General features: G+C 41.8%; 1 protein-coding gene across 2 annotated transcripts in view; it reads right to left on the bottom strand.

The window, feature by feature from the left end:
• LOC128745395 (dedicator of cytokinesis protein 3) overlaps positions 1-25,667 on the bottom strand; it is a 98,168-nt gene that overhangs the window by 32,704 nt on the left and 39,797 nt on the right. Inside the window, exons 1-2 of one of the 2 annotated variants that reach the window (XM_053842459.1) lie at positions 13,381-14,374; positions 72-192 (exon numbers count right to left, since the gene is read on the bottom strand). In XM_053842459.1, coding sequence (XP_053698434.1) covers positions 72-192; positions 13,381-13,430 — 171 coding nt within the window. In that variant the 5' untranslated portion in view covers positions 13,431-14,374. Of the gene's footprint in view, positions 1-71; positions 193-13,380; positions 14,375-25,667 lie in introns of those variants that run through there. The other variant, XM_053842458.1, reaches the window with a different exon arrangement.

Raw genomic sequence — 25,667 nt, 5'->3', positions numbered from 1 at the left:
AATGGAGGAATTATAATTTAAAATTGTTATTATAAATTCTACAAAACGAGCGCAAACTAATATGTACTCACCGAAGCGGCTTTAGCATTTTCGGCACTGTTGACATGCACTTGGTGCAGCGAAACGATGCCGATCTTGTGCGGATCTACCGCAAGCGTTCCTAGCCTTGGCACTAGATCTAATCCTAATTTTCTGCGGGGACCCCAGTGGTGGCGAGACGTGATTCGAACCGGTCAGAAAGCAAGAAAGAAACACGACATAAAAGGAAAAAAGTTAATGGAGTTGACATTAATGCCGACCGCTTGCATATATTAACAGAGTGCAAAGAGAGGAAAAAAAGTAATAAATTATCAATTCATCGATGCTGCGGTCTCGTCTTTGCATTGTGCATGCCTCGCTTGCATGGACAGGCGCACCTCGGGTGGACCCCTCGGAAAATATCTTTGCACAAGCACACGCAGTGAATAGCCTAATGCCGTATATACCAGGCTTGAGTACTCGCACGTCAGACACTCAATCAAGTCGATAGATCGCACTTCAGTTGGAGAGAAAAATAAACACAAATGATACAGTACTTCACCTAGAAAACTGGTTGCGGAGGTTCGGTTTTCTATCTCGTTTCGTCTTTACTTTACCGTGCACAGCCACAGTTTAGCAGCCATAAAGTAGTTAGCACCGTTCGAAGGATCACCACTTGTTGGTGTTGAGCGAAAAGTTGGAAACCTAAACCAAACCACCTAGAGACCGGCGGCCGGTAGGTTCGCGAGCCGATTGAACTATTGATGGACTACGACAGACAAGAAACGTTTATAGGCTGTTTGGTAAAACTTGTCAATTCATACAATACATATTAATACTTATAAAAAATATATTATCCAGTAGCGTAAAAGTAAACCTATTTCAAATTTGCAGCCCGTAGATTCCTCAGTTTTGCACATTATAAAACTTAACTTACACAAAGTACATAACTACTAACATTAATTGCGGTTCTAATGTTTGAGGCAGCCCCTCCTAAAAACTGTAGGCGACATCCTTGGAATGACAATAATTTTTCGAAGACTACTGGTGGAGATTGCGTTCTGATCAGCTTGCGTAGGAACACACAACACATGACCGGTGGCGTAGAAATTCTCTAGTGGGCATCCGATCAGGTTTTTCTGCAATTGGGTTACGTGCGCGTAACGGTTCAACCCGTAAACTAAGCGTACACATGAATTCAGCGCGACTCTTAGCCCATTCATGGAGCCCACACTTGGTCCAACGTGAAGTAGCTCGTCAAGTATGAAGTGGGGTAAAATCAATGCTTTGCACAATTTGAGGCGATTTCGCAAGCTCTGTCTACTCAATAGTTTGTCCGTCCATAGTGATAGAAGGTAAAATGTTGATTTGATCCGAGTTTCTACGACGACTCCTCAAAAACATTGTTTTGCTCTTCGATTGGTTGACGAATAACTGGTTTTGCTGACACCACTCCATGATTTTTGCTAGATCTTCGGTTATCATCCTAATCAGTTCATGTAAACTAGGACCAGGGCGGCGGATATACAGCTGAACCGTCATCCGCATACATCTGTATTAGTGTTCGACATCGGAGCGAAAATTGAAGTCCGGGTTCCGGTCCGGTTAAAAATCGGCTCGAACTCCGGTCCGATTTGGCTCTGTTCCGGTTCCGGAACCTGAACAAAGCCAAATCGGACCGGAACCCGGACTTCAATTTTCGTTCCGATGCCGAACACTAATCTGTAAAGGTGCGTTTAGATTGGCAACATGTGGCAGGCAACTTTTTCCAAACTGTTGCCCGATGTTTCCAAGCAGCATGGCAACGTATAACAAATGTTCAGGTGGCGACAGAGCAACATTGAGTAACAACTAACAACATGCTGCACACCACATGTTGCATTCCACATGTTTCCAAAAAATTGCCCAGTCTAAACGCACCTTAATGAGCAATATTTGAGTACGGGTAAATCGTCGACGTAACAACAAAAAAGCAAAGGTCCGAGCATCGAGCCTTGAAGAACTCCAGATGTTGAAAGGCCCACTGTTAATATCTATACAGGGTGTCGATTATCAAGCGAAAATAAAATTCCCTGACTTTTCCAGGTTTTTCCAGGTGTATTTAGAAAAATTCCAGACGCAAAATATCTCCTTAATTTCACTTATCAAAGTGTTTATTTGGCTTAATTGGTTGTTTACTCTTGAATTATCATTTCCTAATGAATTTAATTTTCCTTTTTAATTCAAACTCATCTTTTTATGCAAAATTTCTATGTGCAAAATTAAAATTAATTCGAACTTAATTAACGCACAACGAAATTAAAGGATCAAGCTATATAAAAATTGCAAGATGTCTTTTCGGAAAAAAAAAGAAAATAGCCTGCTGGTTTATCTGGTTGCCAAAGGGTTGTGGATCGAGCCGTTTTGCCTATTAGATCACATGTAATGAATGGGTATAAATTCGCTTCGAACATTTGAGTATGCAAAACAATAAACATAAAAATTGGTCTTTAGTTTAGAACATAATTTGAAGATATTTTATAACACAAATTCCGATTTGTCTGAGCAGCTATTTCGAATTGTTATCAAAATTTGAGGAAATAATTGTTCCTCAGGAGTATAAAAGTTTTTGAGGCCAAATGACTCAACGAGCATCGCAGCATCGTTGTATTATTTGGAACCTGAACTTCTGTTTTTATTCGACCTACTTGTAGCCACTTTTGATATTCAGGAAAACTTCAGGTTTGCGACTCTATCGATCCTCTGCTCGCAGTCAAATTTCGAAGATATGATTGATTTGTTAGACTAAATCAGAATTTTGAAGCTGAGATACTCTTTCATTCGAATACGCATTAAGCGTAGGTTTTCACTAGTAATCGACATGAGAAAAATTGTAGTCCGGGCTCTGGCCCGTACAGGTTGAACATAATGACACATTCCAGCGTTACGGCGGGACACTATCCCAACTATGCAGATCGATTCCTGTTTAATCAAATCCCTGGCATTCTACTGAAAAATGAAGAACTCTTTAAACAACTATTTTACAAGCCGTTTGCCAAAAAATTGGTGAAATAGGTGGCGATTCACACAATAACAATGGGTGCTAATTGTGTCCCATAACGCTGGAATGTGTCAATGATCATTTAGGTTGTAAGCACTTCTCTTTGAAACCAGAATCGATCAAATCGGTACAACCGTTGTTGATGTTTAAAGCAAGTCAATCGCACATTCATGAAATTCGAAATTTCGAAACTCGGAAATTTGTACACTGCAGATTGGTTGCACATGAGTAAAAATAACGTCTCGTATTCTATTTGATTTAGGCATACGTGAAGGCCTTGAATGAAAAAGTGCCAGATATTTGAAGTAAATGTTATTCTTGCGAACTCCAAGCCTTAAATTTTCTGGTATATTTTCTTCCCTTGTCAAAAATCCCTGACTTCAAATGAAATTCCCTGACATTCCCTGACTTTTCCAGGTTGAAACGAATTTCCCTGACATTTCCAGGTTTTCCCTGATTTTCCAGGTAATCGACACCCTGTCTATATTATACGCAATCAGCAGAAACAGTAAAGGTAAATTGAGTTTCCAACTTCAACCAAATTGTCCACGATGGATGGTGTCCAAAACTTTAGAAAAACCCAGAAACAGCATTAGGATTAAACTCATTCTGTCGATCGTTTTTCCTAGATCATCGTAAACGCGAACCGCTGCTGTTTGAATGGTTTAATCTTTCCGAAACCCGCCTGAGATCGCAGCAAGCTACGGCCAGAGGCAGATGTGTAAAAATTTTCACGTCAACATTTTTATGATAGTTTTCAATTTAACCGTATTGTTTTCAATTAGGTTTTAATATTGGACTTGTCCTGAAAATGAAAGTTGAAGAAGAGTGTGATTCATGAATGACCTTGCTGTTCTGAAGTTCTGAATTTGGAGTGCGTCTGCTTCGAGGAGTTCCGTGCTTTGGTCCGTTGCAGAACCTGTCAGCTAACTCAAACGGTGCGGTGCGGTGGAATGAATACGAATGTGGACTGACGTTGCAGTGTGAAGTAGAGAGGACGATACAGCAAGTGAAAGCTAAGTATTTTTATCATTTTGTGAGTGTGAATTCGGTTGTCAGGATGGGCAGGGATGGGATGTGTGTTCATGTGTGGGTTGAGTGTACCACACTCAAGCTCCCACCTAGCGCCTTCACGCAGATTTAACTCAAATGATGACGGTCGATGGCCTTACCCGGAAATGCTTCATGTACTTACTGGAGCAGCTAAGCTAGAAGGTGCGAACTAGAGCGTCTGTTCTCCAGGCGAGGGGCGGCTCACACAGCGTCTGTCTCGGAACGGGCGGCTGAATATGAAATGCTGTATTCCGCAAGCTATACCTAAGTGGAGGAACATCCATGGTGCCATCGAAACAACTGCGAGAGAGGTGGTAGGCACGACGCGTGGAAGACAGCATAACAGCTGGTTTGATACCGAATGCCAGAGAGTGACAGATGAAAAGAACCAGGCCAGGAGTCGCATGACTCACTGCGGCAACGCGTCAAAACAGAGAGAAGTACAGAGAGACTAGAGCTGTGGAAAAAAGAGCAGCCAGGTGGATGGAGCACTTCCAGACACTGTTGAATGAAGAGGTAAACGCGGACATCAGCAGGGACAGGATAGGAATTGGAAGCGATGGTCAAGCTGTGGAGCCACCAACACAGGAAGAGGTTAAAAAGGCAATCAGTGAGCTGAAAAACGGTAATGCTGCTGGGAAGGACGGTATCCCGGCTGAACTTCTAAAAGCGGGGAGCGAGCGGCTGTACGAAACAATCTACCGGATAATTGTCAGGATCTGGGAGGAAGAACAAATGCCGGAGGAGTGGTTGGATGGCCTCATTGGCGCCCAATTTTCAAAAAGGGACATCGACTGGAGTGTAAAAACTATCGAGGAATTATATTGCTCAATTCTGCCTACAAGGTGCTTTCCCGTATACTGTTCTGCAGACTGAGACCGTTAGCGAAGTCCTTCGTCGGCAAGTATTTGCATGCATGGTTGTTGGTAGGGAACGTGGGAGACCAAGTGGTGTTGGTGCCGAGGTGGAGTTAGATGGGGAACGATATGAAGTAGTGGAGGAATGTATATACCTTGGTACACTCGTGACATGTGACAACGATGTAAGCCGCGAAGTGAAACGACGAGTTGCAGCCCCGAATCGGGCTTTCTACGGATTACGTAGTCAGCTGAAGTCCCGTAGTTTGCAAATTCGCACAAAACTGGCGCTCTACAGAACACTAATCCGCCCGGTGGCCCTTTACGGATACGAATCATGGACGCTAAAGGAAGTTGATCGGCGAGTGCTTGGGTTTTTGAGCGTAAAATTCGGCGATCTATACTTGGTGGCAAAATGGAAAATGGAGTGTGACGCATGAATCAAGAGCTGTACCAAGTATACAAATATGCTGATATAGTAAAGGTAGTGCAATGTGGCAGGCTGCGATGGGCTGGACATGTGGCCAGAATGCCCGAAGAAAGAGTAGCCAAAAATAATTTCAGCAGAGAACCAGGAAGAGGCCGTAGACTCCGAGGCAGACTCCGCACCCGGCGGGTGTGTGCTGTCGAAGATGATGCACGTTCAGCTGGTGTTCGTGGGGATTGGAGAACGGCAGCCCAGGACCGACGGTACTGGAGGACCATAATTCGTTCGGCGCAGGATCGGTAACGGACCGTTGCCACTAAAGTAAAGTAAATACTTTGTTTGGTTGCTAGGCGTTCCTGAGTAAGAGTTGCTGGGAACAATTGGAAGTAACGGTGGGTGACACACATAGGTCACCAGTTGTCATGGCTATACGTTGAAAATAATCATTTTTAGTTGTTCAATAAGTTACAAATGACAGCAATTGGGTATGCCCGGTAAATATTCGGTCTGTTTTTTTGTAAAATGGTGGGAGTTATGGTAAATGATAATGAAAAAAGTTTGGATAAAGGAACAAATAAACCTGGAATTTGGGATAGCGAATAATTATTTTAATGACATATTGATTATTTTTTTATATTTGCATTCAATTAAAATATTAATGAATATTCGTATTATATATTTTAGTACCTTGAAATAATCTATGGTTGGGAAGTTGGTATGTTTTATCTATTTTCAGAGAGCGAAATAAAGCGCTATAACCTTGGCCAATTGTAGCCGGACTTGGGTTAATGCCATAAGTTCATCCCCGAAGGTCCTGAGCATCACTTAACTTTTATTAGCAAAGATACTCCCAACAATTATAATGATATATATAATTATAAATATGGGAACGGATGGTACTGTTGTACCCGTCTCTTCTTCCACTGTAGATTCGAAAATGTATCATTGATTAAATTATGTTTGATCTTGATACATTAAAGAATCATCTCTGCAGCAAATATTGCTCAGTGGGCCTGGCCGATTTAATATTTATTTTGTATAAACATATCTTCAGTATTAAACATAGTAAATATTAATACAAGACAAGATGTGCGTTTAAGATCAGCTCTAACAAACACCAGGATTAAACTGGCTGGGTATTCATTAGATTGATTTGATCTTTACGAAAACCGCCTGATACTCGGATAACAGGTTATTCTCCGTGATGAAGGATGACATTTGTTGCTCCAGAAGTTTTCCAAATACCTTTGACAGTGTACATAGGATACTGTAAGACAGAGCATTTCAATTTTATGCGAATCGCACATATTTTTTGAATCATTAAGGAAAGAAGAAAGAAGGCGACACGTACCGAATGTTGCTGATAATTTCGATTGTTTTTGTTTCATTTTCTTGTAGTAGAACATCTCAGACACATACTTTGTTTCTTTATTTCAGAAACGTATGTACTTTATTTGCCAAACCATCTCGATTCAATTTTCAACAGAAAATTATCAAATAATTGAAATTTATTCCGTAAAAAAAAGAAATAAAATCAATTCTAACGCTTGAAATTCACAAACTGAACAGTTTTCTGCGAGAAAAAAGAAACTGCCCTTTCGACTATTAAGCAATAACTCGTAGCACTTCAACGGTTCAGAGCCCTGCGGGCAGTGTCGATCGTAAAGCAAGAAAAATGTTATAACCACTTTTCGGTTTCTCTACACCTTCATCCTGCCTGTCATCCTGCTTCCTCTCGTCCCATTCACCGGCACATTCTTTTTATAGGTGGCGTATTATCGCTGAATCGACCAGTAAGAAGATTTATTATCGATCACTTGAACTACGCGATTAAAAAACTGAAACTTGCACGAAAGGAAGAAAAGTTCGACATCGCGACGAATTGGGGGTAGATCAGCAATCCCCGATCACGAAGGTGGCCATGATTTATAGGACGGTGACAATCGTGGTTCATTATCCGTGATCGTTGTCATGACTCAAAAAAAATGGATAAATGTCGAACGTGCTGAATCGCACATTCCCATGTCGTGGGTACGGTTGCGGTGGAGACCGCGATCAGACCCGTGACATGCCAAACCATGAAGATGTGCAGCACGAATACAGGTTACAAAGCGCCCAGGGGGACAGGCGGTGGCAACAGGCGGTACCTGAACGGGGCAGGAGAAAGAGAGAACTAGCAGCCGCAGACAAGAAAACAAAAACGAAAAGTAGCCTGTTTTGTGGGAACCATTCAGCAGAAGAAATAAAGCGATTTAAGGCTCCTCGAAGATCGCTGCAACGAATGACGGCAACGTTGCGACGAGGCTCTCAAGATCACGGGAGAGAGATTGGGATGTTTAACCTCGCCCAAGTGAATTGACTGCTCATTTACGAATACCTGAGCACACCAGGTAACTCACATAGACACCTGTGCGAAGGAACTACCTCTTTGAGGTGCTCAGCTGAGGTTTGCTTTACAGGGTAAGCAAACCGATTGACAAAACAAGTTCCCCGGAGACTACACTCACAAATATTTACCTTTCACACAAACCATCTTAGGCGGAGGAAGCGAACCATGAAGACGATGAAGAGTAAACAGGTAGAGGAAAGCTAATAAAATTGTTGAAAATGGTACATAAGAGAAGCATCGAAAGCAGCTCTCAACTCGACAGCGGCTGCCTCTTCCTCGCTAAAAGCCACAGTAGGCTCCAGACCGGAGAAGACCATTTAAATAAATGATGGAGGAAAATTAAAAACTTTAATCTCATCCGGACAAACGGCAGCCCGGCGCGAGCGTAATCCAAGTAGCCAGACGCGTTCTTCGGCTCCGAGTGCTACCGTGACCTGAGACTGCGGCACATTTGCGATTGGCGTTTAGAATTTTCACGGTTCTCATTCCACCGGCCGCACCCCACTCGCCCTGCACCGACTGAGATTGAATTCTCGATCATCCTAGGGGTTTTTGAGGTATTCCAGCAGACTATACCACGCTTTAGGATGTGAGTCTACTACAAACCCTAAATTGTCGTGGCTCTGCCATATTTTTGGCAGTCTCTTTCCCCTTTTTCTCTAACCAGACTATGTCTGGTACGCTTGGCTGCCTTCAGCACTCGTTAAAATTAAGGGAGCTATCGTGTTTCGTTTCGATTGTTTCAAGAAATAAAGACCAATCAGTTGTCTTCGCTTGCATGCCCTTCGCTTCCCGTGTGTCGGTCATGTGCGTAATGCATCCGAGAACTACCTCCGCGATGGTACCTACTTCAAGAGAAATCTGCGAAGATCATTTCGTTTGCACGGGTTTAGCAGGGATTAGCAGCAGAAAGTGATGAATGGCGAGAGAGAGGGGGAGGGGTTTAGGAAGCGGAGAGAAAAATCTCACCAAAGAACACGACGATCTGGGAACGAAAACAGCATGATTTACATACAATTGGCCGCTTTGTTCGGCCCAGTCCGCGGATGCTTCAGTTGTATGACCCCGGCCAGACTGTGCAGTTTCCTTCTTTCATCGACATCATCATCATGATCATGATCATCATGATCATCATCATCATCATCACCATTACCATCATCATTATATTGTGGACTCGCATTGTCGTTCTCGGTTTTCTTTCGTGCGGGTTAGGAAAAGAAAAAAGTAAGAAAGGACGCAAACACTTTTTGCCGAGGAACCGTAAAGAAATGGCTATTTTCGGCCCAAATTGGGTAACCGTGTGTCTAACGTATTTCGTTCAATGGAATAGTTCTATTGTAATGTTTGAAGTTCATTACGCTTAGTTGATTATAGATTATTACAGTAACTTACATTACCAGTATGCACAGTTTAATATTTTGTTTGAATTTTATTGCAGTACATTTTTTTAAAACAGTAAAACAAATATCAAAATAGGTTTTCCCAAACGAACCTTATTTTCTTATTTTTCACAGTAGACGTTATTGGTCTTTACCGCATCTCTCCTATAGAATACCTTAAACGTTCGGCACCGCAAGTTAAAAAACCGCGTGTCCACTTTTGCTTTGAAGTCGATGGAGGCGCCTTGTTCATCAGTGATGAATGATGTTACAGTGACAGGGTGACGAAACTTTCTCTAACAATGTTCAATGGATATTAAGGTCCAGACACAATGGTTATGACTGCAAAGCGGAAATTTGATTAATAAATCACTGAAATGCTGTCGAATAACCACAACGTATCTAAAACCGTATGCATTGTGTTTGAACCAGAAGAAAGTTTCCCTTAGATTTTTCTTTTATAGCTAAAGAAACAGAAAAAGACATTTATTTTCAGCAAATATATTTTATTAAACATGATTGGCCTGAACGATTGGAGAAAAGTTTAAGGGACATTTATTCACAGCATCAAGAACTTCACACATAAAAATCTCGGCAAAATTTACCGGCTTCGGTGCTTTTATAAGTGTGTGGAATTGGTTGAAGGTTGTTTAGTTTTTAAAGACAGAGCAGTAATACCATCTTCTCTGCAGAACAAAATACTTAAACTTCTCCATGCAAACCTAAAACTTCTCCATGCTGGTGTCATAAAAATGAAACAGTTAGCAAGAAGATCTGTTTACTGGTTCGCTATAAACATGGCCATAGAAAGCTGTGTTAAAAAGTGTGATATTTGCTTAAAAATGGCTGAGGTACCAGGTAGAAACATAACATATGAGTGGGTCCCAACTACTAGACCGTTCAGCTGAGTGCATGCTGATTCTTTCTTTCACGAAAGAAATACTTTTTTTTATTAATAGTGGACAGTTTTTCGAAGTGGCTGGAAATATTTTGGATGAAACATGGTACGGATACGGAGAAAACCACGAAGAAACTCCAAAATTTCTTCCCACGTTTCGGTATTCCAGACGTGGTAGTAACCGATAGCGGACCACCCTTTAATTCTTAGCATTTTATCGTTCAGGAATCTGAACGTAGGCGTAATGTGGCGCTTCAGATGCTGGACCAGCAGACGGCTGAACATATTCGATATGCGGAATCCGAGGACGAGGAGCTGTTCTATGGATTTCCACCAGTATTCGAGATGCCACCGCCCGTCAGAAATGAAGTACACCCTAAAGTATTTCGTTCGAATAATTGTAGTTATTTAGGAGTCCCTAGAAGACATCCTACCGAAAGTTTAAGAAGATCCTCTAGAGTTTCTAAGAAGAAGCTCGGAATAAATTTTGTTTATTTCAAGTAAAATACTTGAGGTCTGAGAATTACAAATTTGTATAGTTATAAGAATGAATTTGGAATGTTATTAAGAGATATCTTAAGAGGGAAGATATTGTAATATCCCTTTCATAATAAAAATCTATAAATCATCATAAAAAAAAATCTATCATCTATCATCAAATCAATCATAAAAAATCTATCATCATAAATCATAAAAATAGTTCGTTCGGTATATACATCAGTCGACCTAATATCCAAACCCCCATCAGGGGGAATTACATAGCAAACAAATGCATAAGCTATAGCTGTTCATAAACAAAAAACCGATCTGACTAATTAAAAGATGAAACACTGCAGATTTTTTTTTTGTAATTTATTTTGTTTTCTACACCTCCAGACATAGGTAAGTTGGATTATCGTACGAACCCTATTGACCTAACAGGGTGCACTCAAAGCTCTGATAAACCTAGTTAAATTAGATTATCTTCTGGTTGTTGTTTCATGCCATTTTTTCCTTTACATGCAATCGAGACCGAAAACGTGGATAGAAACGGATTACTATCCTGTTGTAGACGGGATGACACGGGCTGCTTTTGGATGATTGTTTTTGAGCCCCGCAAATCCGAGTAATAGTTATTTACAGCAAAATTTTCCAATAAAGCTTGAATAAAAACGCTAATCAATAATAGTTTGGCCTAGGCCATTCGAATAGCATTTTTTCAAACGACCACGCGAAATTCGTAGGAAATATGCGGTCAGTAGAACAACAATCGAGTTTACTTCCGCTTCGATTGGAATCGCATCGAATCGCCCCTGCCCCTGCCTCAGTTTAATAGCTCAATTGGAATTTATCTGTCAATTGTGCTTTACTGCGTGAATGTCAGAGCGATAGTCACATAATGATTAAAAGTAAACAACCGTTCGGAAACGGATGTGTAAATATATTCAAGCGATAGATTGTTCAATACGGTATTGACTCAAATGTTCTTATCGGAACGGAGATGCTTCCCATGCCATTTGAAATATCGCTAGTCAGCTATAGCAGCTACCGGCTTGTCGAGTCCGATGGTGAAAAATAATAAACGTTCCGAACTTACCTGAGTTCAACATATCTGTACAATCGAATTTATGATTAACATTGAATTCACAAAAATTAGAACCAATAGTTTACAAAGCGGTGACGCAGCATAATCCAAAATGTACACTTTTGAGAGCAAATTAGGTAAAAGCTTTTTATAAACAAAGCTTGTAAAAAAACAGTTGAAAAAATAAAATTTTGTCCTCTATGTCTGACTGTAACGGGTGACAACTAAAATTTTGTAAATTTTTCAAGGCCCCTATGCTCAACAACAAACGAGCTCAGAGAGAAATGAGAGTATGTATGTGTTAGCTCTCTCTCTCCCCTCTTTTCGTCAATATCTTAAAATGGCGTCGAGACAAGAAGCATTTCGGGAGCGAGTTGTAGACTTCTACGAACTGCCACAGAAATCTCGGCAAAAAGTATACGGTGCAACATTTAAAAAGCGAATATGTTGCAGCTTCTATTGTTTACCTAATATCCTAAGATGTGTAACAACTATTCGCAAGCAAGTTAGTGGAAGACCAGCCTAAATGATAGACACAGTACATCGTTCTCTTTCTCGTGCGTTCAACGACAAGCCCTCTGGTTTGGCTATCAATTAAGATGTGCACCAGACGAATGCTTGAAGAAAATTTTGATCCCGTTTCTACAAAAACATCATGCAGATGGACCATACGTGTTTTAGCCGGATAAAGCATCATCGCGTTATGCCAAAAAAAAAACACAACCGTTCCTGAATTCGACCCATTTGTACCCAAAAACCACGACTCGAAAAATCTGTCTCAGTGCGGCCAATCGAAAATTGCTTCAGGATTTTGAGTTCCGACATCAAACGTAAGCTTCGCCGAAAAGCGGATTACGGACCGTTTTCAAATGTACACATTTTTTAACAATGGACAAGGTATCTTTAATTTCGGTAAATCCGATCTTCTTCATGTGTCTTTGTCTTTTTTTGACAGCTCGAGAAAAAAATTGCAAAATTTTAGTTGTCACCCGTTACAAAGCTAAAAAGTTATAAAAGTCTTCTGCAAACGAAACAAAAAATTCTGTTTATATTTTTTGAAACGATGGTTCTACAATTGATGAAGGGACGATAGGGGAAAGAAATGAAAATTTTTTGGTGAAGGAGGGGAAGAGTGGAAAGGAAGGGAGGGGGGGTATTGGTAGGTATGCTTGACAAGTAGTCATTTTGACTCCTACCTTTTGTCCAATGCTGGAAGGTGCATGAGCCGAACCAAGCTGTAATCTGAGATTATAACGGGATTCGAACCCACAACACCCGCCAGGGCATGGGTTATAGCTCTAGAACCGTTCTACAATTCGTTCTTTGACAAGAAACGTCTATCTCTTTTAACTTCGTCGCGATTTAATTTTAAACGTATCATGCTGGGTGTTGAATTGGAATCTGAAAACTGGACGAATTCATACGTCACGCATGGCACACTAGATCACCGCGTGTGATGGACCACGAAACGATGCGTATGAAAAAACAACCTGTATTACGGAGGTAACAAAGCTAATACAAGGGATTATATAACACTCATCATCAGTCTGTCGGTATGGTTAATTAATCAACTTTTCACGAATATTGCCGTTGTAGCAGCTTACGAACAGAGCCAAAACAAACATGAAATCCGAACCAACTCGAAGCACCGTATTTGTTTACAAATACCATTAGCGTGTGTTTCAAATATCATCTAAACAGATCTGACTAAGTGACAACTTAATTTCAGCTTAAAAAAAACACAACTAACTTTACCTCTTTCGAATATCAACACTATCACCATTCAGCGGCACATAGAAGGTCATGATTTTTACTTATCCGATTGTAACCGAAAACAAACAAATAGAACAACAACTTCACAGCTCTTTAGATTTGATGATGACGGACAGCAATTTTCTTATCCCTTCACTGATCTTCCTTTTCGACCAGTGTTTCCACCCACATTGAGTGTGTCCGGCAAGCAACCGGAGTAGTAACTTGGTGCACAAGCATCTGAAAAATTATTCATCGCAACTCGGCACCTCTGCTGCAGAGGTGCTAAATATATGTCCGCGAAGATAGCCACCAGTGTAATCAGCACCAAAATAAATGGACACGTCACTGCACTTGTTTTTTTTTCTTGATAATTTTCAATAGTCACTGGATACGGGTATCGATCTATTCCTGGGCGATGCACACTAAGCTACTAAGCAGCTTTCCGCCGGTTTTGGAGTTAGCCGGTATAATAGTTTGATGGCCGATGGTTATCGATTACTGCTCCTGCCGATACACCACATAGAGCCGTCCACTTACGTTTTTGAGCCGACGGAAGGTTCGGTAAATAACTTTTCTCTTTCCTCTTAAAAACACCTAAAAACCGTTCATTTGCTTTGCTGATTTAGGCATATGAACGCTGAAAAGAGTAAATGACTGGAAGCATCTGCACTTATGTTTTTACTTTTCTCATTCAGCCGACCACTCAATAGTTTTTAATAGTTTTTGTTTTCATTTTCTTTTGTTTCCTGTTTGTTTGGTGCACCAAATAGCTTTATCTTTATTCTGCGGCAACCACTTATATTGACCGGTGAAATGAAGCAAATTTACCGTAGTACGCTCATCTACACAGCACCGTGGAAATTTCACTAATGATCGAAGGAAAAGTGCCAAAGGTGAAAAGCCATCGAGTAGGCGGAAAACGCACTGGCCTACTGCAACAGTTAGTTGCAATACGAACTACCTCTTTCCTGCCCTACCGTACGTGCAAGTAGGCTGGCATCTGTGAAACTCGTCTTCGTCTAGCGGCATCGACTCTTCACTCTTGACAAGCTACACATGTGTACGTAGGTAAGTATAAGACTTTCGTTTGTTGTGATAAGATAAATGATTCATTGTTTTTAGCTGCAGTTTATATTTTCCTTGCTTTTTTTGCGTTGTATACAAGACTTCAAGCCTAGCCTCGACGAAGAAACCAGTGCCAGCCCAGCCGGCAGAAGTTACATATCAATGACAGACAGAGCCTTTGTCAGCTATTTACGAGGCACATTTATGCACAATAGAAAGAGAAGGTATTTTTAGAGCAATGAATAGTGAAGAAAAGTCGATTGACCTGGTACGAAGCTTCGCCGAAGCCAGCAACTTTCGAAAGCTGAGTACGGATTTTGCTCTTCGGATTGTGTTAGTTAAGAATTTTAGTTGTACACTTTCATATTTCGGTTGACACACTGGTTTAACTCTCTAGTTCTGAAATCGAGGCATGCTGATGTTCAAGTAGTGGATTAAATATTTACACTTAGATAACCCCTTCAAAAGATTAGATAAGACGTTAGAGGTTAGATACGGTCGAATTCAGTCGAATCTAGGATCGTAAAGTTTCTATGATCTGATAGATATGGTTCCAAACATATCTGCTGTGAAGCATGATTTAATCAAAAATGATTTATGGTGGGTTGAAAACATGTTGAAAAAGACTGCTGATAGGTTATGTTATTTTTATTTTTATTTAAAAATGAAATTTTGAAACGTTGACTTAGTTACGAATGTGCTACTAACATTATAGCACCGTAACTACAAAAGATACAGCTAAACTTTATTCAGCAAAATTGTAGATAATGACTAGTTCTACAAATTTCTCATATATAACATTGTCAAATTTTGCTCATCTGAGACGGCACTGTCAAATGAATCAAAATTGAGTCAAAGTGATCGAACCATCCCTGCTGGATAGTATACCTGCTGTACTGTTGAAGAAGTGCTGCGAGCCGTTAAAATCGCCAATGACTTTATTGTTTAATTTGTCCAAGCAATGCCATCAATTTTCTCAGAGTTGGAAGTCGTCCTTCATGTTCAATGCGCGTTCAAAAAAGGATTCGAGCGGAATGTCGAACACTACCGGGTAGGGGCTTAGCCAGAAATTTTTCTTAGGGGGGGGGGGGGGGGTTTACAAAAAAAAATTTACAGCCTAACCTTAAGAAGTTAGCCAGTTAGCCATCATAAGCCATTTTGGTTTATACTCCTGGTTCTTCATTTGAAAAAAAAAATTAAAATTCATATAAAAGAAGGTAAATGTTGAAATTGCGCCTCCCAGTTGACATCGTGGTACGTTGTATATTCAAATCTTGATTGGGACAGACTATTAGAGTCATTAGGATCGAGTCCTTTCCAGACGCGGCAAAAATCGAGACAAGTTGACAGTTAAACCTGCATGCTTTTCAACATCGCCCTTGAGAAGATGATCCGGTGAGCAAAATCGAAACGAGAGGCTTAATTTTCAGTGAAGGCTGCAAACTTCTTGGCTACGCAGATGACTTTGATGTTGTAGGCCGAAACTTCTCAACGGCGGAGGCCATCTGCGCTAAACTGAAAGCGGAGGCTAGTAGGATTGGGCTAAAAGTAAATGCGTCGCAGACCAAATGCATGATTGGTAGAGGCTCAAAGAGACGAGCGTGCACTTTTCGTGGACGGTAATCATTAATTTTCATTATCCGCTGGTGGCCGCGGTTAACGTAAATAAGGAGATCTTGCGGCGCATTTAAGCAGAAAATCGAGTCTACTTTGCCCTTCGCAAAACGCTTCCATCCGCAAGCAAACGATAGTCACCGTACGATGCTGACAAAGTACATAGCCCTTATTAGATCGGTAGTTTTTATGGATTTGACTATACTCATGGAGGACATACCCGCACTTGCGGATGATATTTGACGGAGCAAAAGCTGGAAGCGGAGAGCGGCGCAGGTACACTAGAATTTCTTTTTACGTCCATTTATTTTATGTGCTTTCCTTTTTCGTCAATATTTTTACGAACGGAATTTGAAATAATGTCTCGTTTTACGTCAAAAATTTTGATTAATGTCCACCCTTTTTACGACCGATTGTGGTTACGTCCCATAATAGTGGACGTAAAACGAGATTTGCATGCATGACGGGTTGCATGCAACCGACTAGTTGAAACAGCACGAGGTCTATGCTACTGACGGTGACGACGACAATGAGGATCGCACTAGTCCCGGAAATTTTCCTGTGCTCTAAGCAATTGGTAGATAGAAATTTTAAACTTCAAAGTGTAGAATAAATTTTCGTCTGGGGGGACCCCCCCTTCTTCGCTACGCCCATGCTACCGGGGAATGACTTTTCTGTGTGCTTGCTCAAAAATCTTGCAATTGTTTTCAGTCATCTCTGGTTTCACGTTGAGAATTACATTTATAACGGGTGGCAACTAAAATTTTGGAATTTTTTCTAGGCCCTTATGCTCAACAACAAACGAGCTCAGAGAGGAATGAGAGTATGTATGTGTTAGTTCTCTTTCTCTCCTCTTTTTGTTGATATTTTTTGTTTTCTTTATGCTTGCCCAGTTTTGCTAAAAATGGCGTCGAAACAAGGAGCATTTCGGGAGCGCGTTGTACACTTCTGCGAACTGCAACAGAAATTTCGGCAAAAAGTATACGGTACAACATTTAAAAAGCAAATATGTTGCGGCTTCGACTGTTTACCATATCCTAAGATGCCCAACTACTATTCGCAAGCAAGGTAGTGGAAGACCAGTTAAAATTATGGACGCAGAACGACATCGTTCTCTTTCTCGTTTCTTCAACAACAAGCCCTCTGGTTTGGCTATTAATTAAGACACACCAGACGAATGTTTGAAGAAAATTTTGATACCGTTTCTACAAAAATATCATGCAGATGGACAATACGTGTTTTGGCCGGACAGAGCATCATCGCATTACGCCAAAAAAACACAATCGTTCCGGAATACCCAATCGATCCCATTTTTAACCAAAAACCACGTCCCGAAAAATCTGCCTCAGTGTGCCCAATCGAAGATTTCTTCGGGATTTTGAGTTTCTTGGTGTACAAAAATGACTGGAGAGCCACGAATTGCAAGCAGTTGATTGGTATAATCAAGAGATGCATTCGCAAAGTTGACATGACGGCCGTACAACGCTCCTGTTTCGACGTCAAACGAAAGCTTCGCCGAACAGCCGATTACGGACCGTTTTCAAATGTACACTAATTTTTTTCAACAATGGATAATGTATCTTTAATTTCGGTAAATCAGATCTTCTTCATGTATCGTCGTCTTTTTTTGACAGCCTTTGAAAAAAATCCAAAATTTCAGTTGCCACCCGTTACCTCACGGCAGGAATTGTTTCCTGGAATTCAGTTTCGAAAATTGGCTAGAGTTTACCTCTCTATGCTTGCGTGCAATCAACCAACGTGATCAGGTAGTTAAAATGTGCGTTGACAAAAAAGGCCGCATCTGATCATGTCAATCACGGAATTTTACCGGCTAAGCTTGATAATCTGGATATCTCAGCTGACCAAACTGCGTGCCTTGATTCTTATTTACGAGACCGCAGAATGGCTGTTAAATTGGGAGTGTCTCTATCATATTTCGTTACATTTCTGGAGTACCTCAAGGTAGCACTCTAGGACCTCTATTGATCTCTTTATTTATTAATGACGTTTTCGGACTATTACCGCCTGGTACAAGGTTACTCTATGCAGATGATGTCAAAATTTATGTGGTTATTTGTAATACTGATAACTGTATGCGGCTTCAAAGACAGACAATAAATTGGTTTGTTGATGCAATTGTATGACTGTCACTGTAAGCATCCCAAAATGTACCGTCAGCACATTTCATCAGCACTGGGGGTTGATAAGAGGGGTGGGGTCGTAACAGGGGGAGGCCATAACTCCGAAATGCCAGGACGGTTCTTCACCAAACTTGGCAAACATGTTTCTTGAAATTAGGGAATCAGCACTGGGAAGTTGACAAAAGGGAGAATCCCTAACAAGGAGGGGAGTTATCTAAATAAGTAAAAGGGGTTGCGTTTCTCTTGCATTTAAACCGATTGCAGTTGCGCAATTGACTTCGAGAAAAGAGGGGGGCTCCACCGAGGAAGAATATATGGTAAATAAACCTTTGTTTCGTTTCCATTATAGCGATTTTCATTGAGCAAACCATGAGCATAATTAGTTACGCGACAGAAGGGGGAGCTGACTGGGAAGAAACCGACATTCAGGGGGACGAGGAACGTGAGTATGCATGTATGTTCCGCCATAGCTCCGGAACTTGACTGTTCTTCTTCAAACGTCATTTGTCAAGTGTTTTTTGGCTTAAAAGAATCAGCACCGGGGGGCTGACAAAAGAGAGAGACGGTCTCTTACAAGCGGAGAAGGTTCAAATGGGTAAATAGGGTACATTTCTGAAAGGGAGAATCGGATGGCCATTAAAAAGAAGACATAGATTTACAAGTGGTTGGGGGACAACGTGAGAGGAACTGCCAAAGGGAGCAGACACATTCAAATGAAAAAAGGGGTTTATGTCTTACATTATGAGAGTTTTCGTTACAAAAACAGATGTTAGTTTATAAAAATAACTTTGGTGCACCGCAAGGCAGCAATATACGCTCTTTTTTATTTACACTATTTTTTGATGAATTTAATTTGTGTGCCTAGTCTGTGTCGTTCTATAGTTGTTTTGCGAGGAAAATATTGAAAAGAAGGATGCAGAATTTAGAATTCACTGTTATCAACAAACTATGAAGCAAAGCTGTTTGAGTTCTGCTAAATGTTTCTGATTTGAAGTTATCCGATAACTTGCTTCAACACTTGGATTATTTCTGCTCTGAGATGTGTTCTTTGGAAACCGGCACTCTACCTTGGCGTTATATGAGGAATGTTCCCAACTGTTGGCGCCTGTCTTGAGACAGGCTAATGGAAAACTTCGACAGTCCAACCAAAGACTCTAGCTCCTCGTGGACTTAAGTGTGAGCTATGGAATTGCCTATTCGTTCCATGGCCTCACGATTAAATGAGGTTTACGACATCATTCGTCGATTTTGATTTGATATTCCACGCCTTCTGACGACGGCCCTCCCATAGACGATGACTTTGATTGTTTTTTTATTTTATTTGTATCAACTGTTTGCAATAACTGTTCTTCACTTCCATTCAACTCACTTCGGGTGCGACAAAATTATTTTTACGAAACACAAGTCAAGATTTTTTGAAAAGGGAGTAAATGTTTCATTTTGGTTTGAATTTGGGTCCATATATAGAAATTTTCCAGTTCATCCAATTTTTGCGTCATACATTTACTCCAAAAGTTGCCAAAAAGTCTACGTCATGACCATATATAACGTCATGCACAAGAAAGAAAGACAAAAGTCAAACTGACGACAGATTATTTACTGTGCTTAAAAGTTTATTAAAGATCCATCAAATCCAACTAATGTAAATTCGGATAATTATAAATACAGATTGGTGGCAGTCTAAAGCCGACAGCTAGAAGCTGTTCTACTCTTAACAAAGATCATGGCCAATAGCCGCTAGTAGCGGCCAGTTTACGTTAAAATTTTACTGCCTCACACATAATCATTTGAGCTGTTGGCTCGCCCCCCAGAATTGACCGCCATACCACAAAAACAAAATACAGTCCGAGTTATAAGTGGAAATTTTACAATTCTGTGATTTACACAGAGAAGGGATTTAAATAGCGGATGTTTGGAAATGTTCACAAGTTAGCTGATTCTTTGAAAAGGAATTTAAAAACGAACGACCGTTTTTGGTAACACCTAGTGGTCAAACTCGCCGCAAATTATTTGGCTGTGATTTACACAGAGAAGGGATTTAAATAGCGGATGTTTGGAAATGTTCACAAGTTAGCTGATTCTTTGAAAAGGAATTTAAAAACGAACGACCGTTTTTGGTAACACCTAGTGGTCAAACTCGCCGCAAATTATTTGGCTGCGCAGAGCGACAACATAACAATCTAAGTGTGATTGCTGTCACCGTCGGATTCAGTCGACTGTTTCGTCGGAGACTGAATGATAATTCTCATGTAGACCACCGGAGGAAACGACACCAAAAACAAGTTTCCCTCCTGTGGATGTATTCATGTTCTTTATTTTTATGACTTTTTTTATATCTTTACCCTGCCCTACATGCGCTCGCTCTCGGCACTGTACACATCACGTGTAGATCTCTTCGGCAAGCATTGCTAGCGTTTCGGTTAGGCACATCGCGTGACTTTTGCAGATGAAAACGCTAATACGAGTCGAAGATCGTAGTTTTTAACCTCAGTGTGACCGTTTTGTTTTGTGAATGGTCACGTCGTGCAATAATATCGGTCGAGGATTTAATTTAATGTTGGAAAACAAAACAAATTCTGGAGATATTATATCTTGTATCACACTTAAAGCATCAGATGCAATTAGCAATAAATGCAATAAAACACTGCGGTTTACATCATAGTTATTAATAAGTGCAAACGTTTGCGGTTGCTCCATTGCAATGCATTGGTGTGACCTCCATGCAGCCATGCTGTTGAATTGGTCGCCCCTAGGAGCAATATGGTTAGTACACTAATTGATACGAACGACATGAACATACAGCCGGTGCTTTGACGATCGGTTGACTGATGCAGTTAGCACCTTCGAGATTGGCACGCTGGTACATTTTAAATTACAGTTGTACACAACCTTTTTCATCCGAATTAGCACATTCAGTTTACTGCTGTTAGGAATACATTACTTACTACGATATTGCCAGTTCGGGTTCAACAATTAAAGTTTCAAGCCTTCTCCAAGTTTTGAGTCACTTATGGAAAGACTAATCGAAGAAACATCTACTGTCGAATTTTTTTTGTGTATAAAACTTTCTTTTCGCTCAACGCAGCTACCGTCTTTTGCCCAACGAACCGCACAAAGAAAGACTTGACAGACGCGACGGACATGTCGTTGCGTCGTTGATTAATGACACAAAATTTGGTATTCATGGTATCCCTGCGAACGAATGGACCCACGCGGCAAAGAATAGTACGCAATAGTGAGAAAAAAGACAAGACGAATGGATTCAATCCCGTCTCTTTTGCCGGCAACACGATAAACTTCATCATCTACCCACATAGCGATACACGTGTTATCGGGTTTCACGTTTCTTGCCTCAGCATCAAGAGTGATACGAAATACGTGAATTTGTATAGCAGGAGGGAGAAAAACCTGTCCGCCCATTGGCCCGCGGCATCGGTTTCTCCTCGAAATGGTTCGCGTTAAGAAGGCTAGCAATGTTGTAAAAGTAACACCGGTAGCCCCAGAGAGATCCAGAAGCCAAGCCACGGCACCCAGAAACAACCAATTTAACCAAACAACGGTTGCTGGCTGCTGCTTGTTGCTGCTGAATCACAGAAGCCAGCGAAGAACGGACAGACGAACAGCCGCGAACGGGTAAAAAACCTAAGTCAGAAAAAGCAGGAAGCCACTGAATCTTGGATTCGTAGAGCTGAAAAAACGGCTGGGTGATAGGAAGAACTTAGTTACAGAATTTATTACCGGGCAAACTGGTTTATTGGGCGAGCCGCTAAGCACAAAGCGCGAATCTACCTTTCAGTATGAGCACACATGAAGCGGTCGGATTTTAATGACCGAAAGTAGGAACCAAAATCAACCATAACTATTCGCCTCCAACCTTGGAAAATTGTAGTAGCAATTGGAAATTGTCGAATAGTTTAAACATTTACGCTGAAAAAGCTATTCTAATCGATGCGGTTCTGAAGCTTCGTTTTCGACTACATCCAAACCGGGTCGGCGAGGAAGCCGCATAAAATTCCTGAAGCCACACCAGCCAGCACACACCACACCACACTGGCACTGGCTGACCGGACCGGACCGGTCTCGCCTGATCGCACGGTTATGCACACAAACATCCAAGCCAAGCCGCTGCGAACAACTCAATTGAAGTCAATGGCCGTTATCGGGACTGCTTTTCATCCATTGCTTCCTTGTTGTGGCCACACAAGCCTCGCGCATTGGAGAAAAGCCAAAGCTGCGCTCCTCATCTTCATCGTCGGACGGATCACACATATGTCGATCGATTCTCGTGGGCCGCTCAGCAACAGCAACACACTCACTTAGAAGAAAATCGAACCCGGGAACGGAAATTCTCCTTCGATGTGTCAGTTCTGCAGTTTCAAACGAATTTTACGGCCTAGCCAGCAGGGACTGGCATTTATCTGAAAACTTGTTTCTACTTGTCGATCTGCTCTATGACGAGTGACGGGGGGACGGCACAGTTTGCTGGAAAATAACAATAAATTGTGCGAATGCCTTCAAACAGTTTGAGCATATTTCAAAGGCTGAAAAATTCACTAGAATAAAAATTAAATATGATCTTGCAAAGTAGCAACCGGCCGCTCGATCTAAACACGTCGGATGATCAGATTTATTCAATCAGGCTTTCCGCCTGCCACAAAGTGCAATAAAAAAATGCGAATGCGATACAAATTCACTACTAGCTAAATTCAACCTAATGTAAACAAAACATGAGCCAGCTCAACAAAACTGCATTCTGATACTAATAAAAGTGTTTCTTCAGCGTTTTTTTCGCTAACATGTTTTGTTACATATCGAAAATATTCGCATACCTAACCATCACATCCATTCCGGCTCCTTAATGATATTGAAATAATTCATCATAAATGCATGAGTTGGTTTCGAGGTACGACGCTGGTCGAACAAGCCAGTCGTCGCATGTTCGAATCCCGGCTAAGCGGTGTTGCTAGATAGAGTCAGTAGGATTGTTGTACTAGCCCCGTAACTGTCCTGTACTCTAATAGCCGACTGTGAAGTCTGTCGATAAAGAAGGGACAAGTCTTAGAATAGACGTTTAAACCCAAGGTTTTGCTTTTTTTGCTTGATATTTGACTTGTATATGACTTTATACGTCAAAAACGCCACGGTAAAATCTAGCGCAACTGAAGCAACCGGATGTCGCCGAAAACCACCGTAAAACTGCCGTAAGAGGGTGAGCTGGATGAAGCCCCTCTTGAGGACTGTTGGAATGCCGTGAAAACAGCCATTAACAGCGTAGCGGAGCACATCCTAGGCCGTGTGGCACCAAATTGACGTAACGAATGGTTTGACGAGGAATGCCAGCCAGAGGAATTGGCTGAGAAGAACGCAGCGCGGGTACAAATGTTGTGTAGAGCCACCCGTCAGAATGTGGAGCGATACAAACAGAAGTGGAGGCAGCAAACCCGACTCTTCAAGGAGAAGAAGCGCCACCAGAAGGAGAAGGAGTGACACACGGAAGTTCTATCAGAGACTCAACGGATCTCGCAAAGGTTTTGTACCGCGAGCCGAAATGTGCAGAGATAAAGATGGAGGTATCCTGACTGACGACCGTGCGGTGATCGAAAGATGGAAGCAGTACTATGGTGAACATCTGAATGGCCTGCAGGCGGAAGACCATGATAGTGGAGGAATTGACCACATTGGTGTAGCAAGCAACGAAGATGTGCCACCCCCATTGATAAGGGAAGTTAAAGAGGCCATCCAGTGGCTGAAGAACAACAAAGCAGCGGGAAAGGATGGCATTGGAGCGGAACTAATAAGTTGGCCGGCTGTCTGCATCAACAACTGCTTGTCAAGATTTGGGATACGGAACGACTACCGGAGGAGTGGACGTTATCTGCCCTACCTACAAGAAGGGTGATAAGCTGGATTGTGAGAACTACCGAGCAATCACTATCCTGAATGCCACCTACAAAGTGTTGTCCCAAGTCATCTTTCATCGACTATCGCCAATGGCCAATAGAAAGTGGAAAGTTACCAGGCCGGCTTCATGGAGGGTCGGTCTACAATGGACCAAATCTTCACCCTGCGGCAGATCCTCCAGAAGTACCGCGAATTCCGAATCCCCATGCATCACCTGTTCATCGATTTCAAAGCCGCATATGATAGCGTAAGCCGACAAGAGCTATGAAAAATTTTGCACGAAAACGGCTTTCCAGGTAAACTTACTAGACTTTTCATGGCTATGATAGATGGGATCCAGTGCTGTGTGAGAATCTCGGGTGAATTGTCGGACCCATTCGAATCTCGCAGGGGACTTTGACAAGGAGATGGTCTTTCCTGCCTGCTATTCAACATTGCGCTTGAAGGTGTTATAAGACGAGCGGCAATCGAAATGCAGGGCACGATTTTCAATAAATCCAGTCAATTTATCTGCTTTGCAGAGAAGATTGGATTGAAGATAATTACGTCTAAAACGAAGTATATGCTGGCGAGCGGGACCGATCACGACAGAGCCCGCCTGGGCAGTGCCGTAGTAATCGACGGGGATGAGTTAGAGGTAGTCGACGAGTTCGTATACCTTGGCACACTGGCAAAAGAGGACAACAATATCAGCCGTGAGATTAAAAGACGTATTATCAGCGGAAGTCGCGCCTACCACGGACTCCACAAACACTTGCGGTCGAATAATCTGAGCCCCCGTACAAAGTGCACACTGTACAAAACGCTAATTAGACTGGTTGTCCTCTACGGGCACGAAACGTGGACACTGCTAGAAGAGGACCTACGAGCACTCGGGAGTTTTTGAACGGCAAGTGCTAAGAACCATCTTTAGCGGAGTGCAAGAGAACGGTGTATGGAGGCGAAGAATGAACCACGAGCTCGCGCGTCTCTACGGCGAACCAAGTATTCAAAAAGTGGTTAAAGCTGGACGAATACGTTGGGCAGGACATGTTGCTAGAATGCCGGACAACTTTCCTGCAAAAATGGTTTTCGCATCAAATCTGGTAGGAACAAGACGAAGAGGGGCACAGTGAGCCAGGTGGCAAGACCAGGTGGAGCGAGATCTGGCGAGTACTGGGTGCCCGCGGAACTGGAGACCAGTTACCATGGACCGAAATAGATGGAGCAATTATACTGCGCAGGCCTTGTTGTAAGACGTTAGGCCAATTAAGTAAGTAAGTAAGTAATGACTTTAGCACTCTTAGAAACACTTATTTCACTTAAATTGTATATTTACATAAGAGGCTTATGTCTGTACTGAAAACCGTCTCTAAGAGGCTTATCGATAACTAAAACAGGTCCCTGGCAGGACGTCATGCTTTCGTAGTAATGGGTTGTATTCTCAGTCATCTCACTGGTCGACTGCTGGACTGCTCGATTGCTCAACTGGTTAACTAGACTGCTCGACTGGACTGGTCGATTAGATTGCTCGACTGGACTGCTTAACTGAACTGCTCGACTGAACTGTTCGATTCGACTGCTCGA

Source organism: Sabethes cyaneus, chromosome 1, assembly GCF_943734655.1.
Source record: "Sabethes cyaneus chromosome 1, idSabCyanKW18_F2, whole genome shotgun sequence".
NCBI lineage: Eukaryota > Metazoa > Arthropoda > Insecta > Diptera > Culicidae > Sabethes > Sabethes cyaneus.
This window is presented reverse-complemented; position numbering and strand designations above follow the sequence as displayed.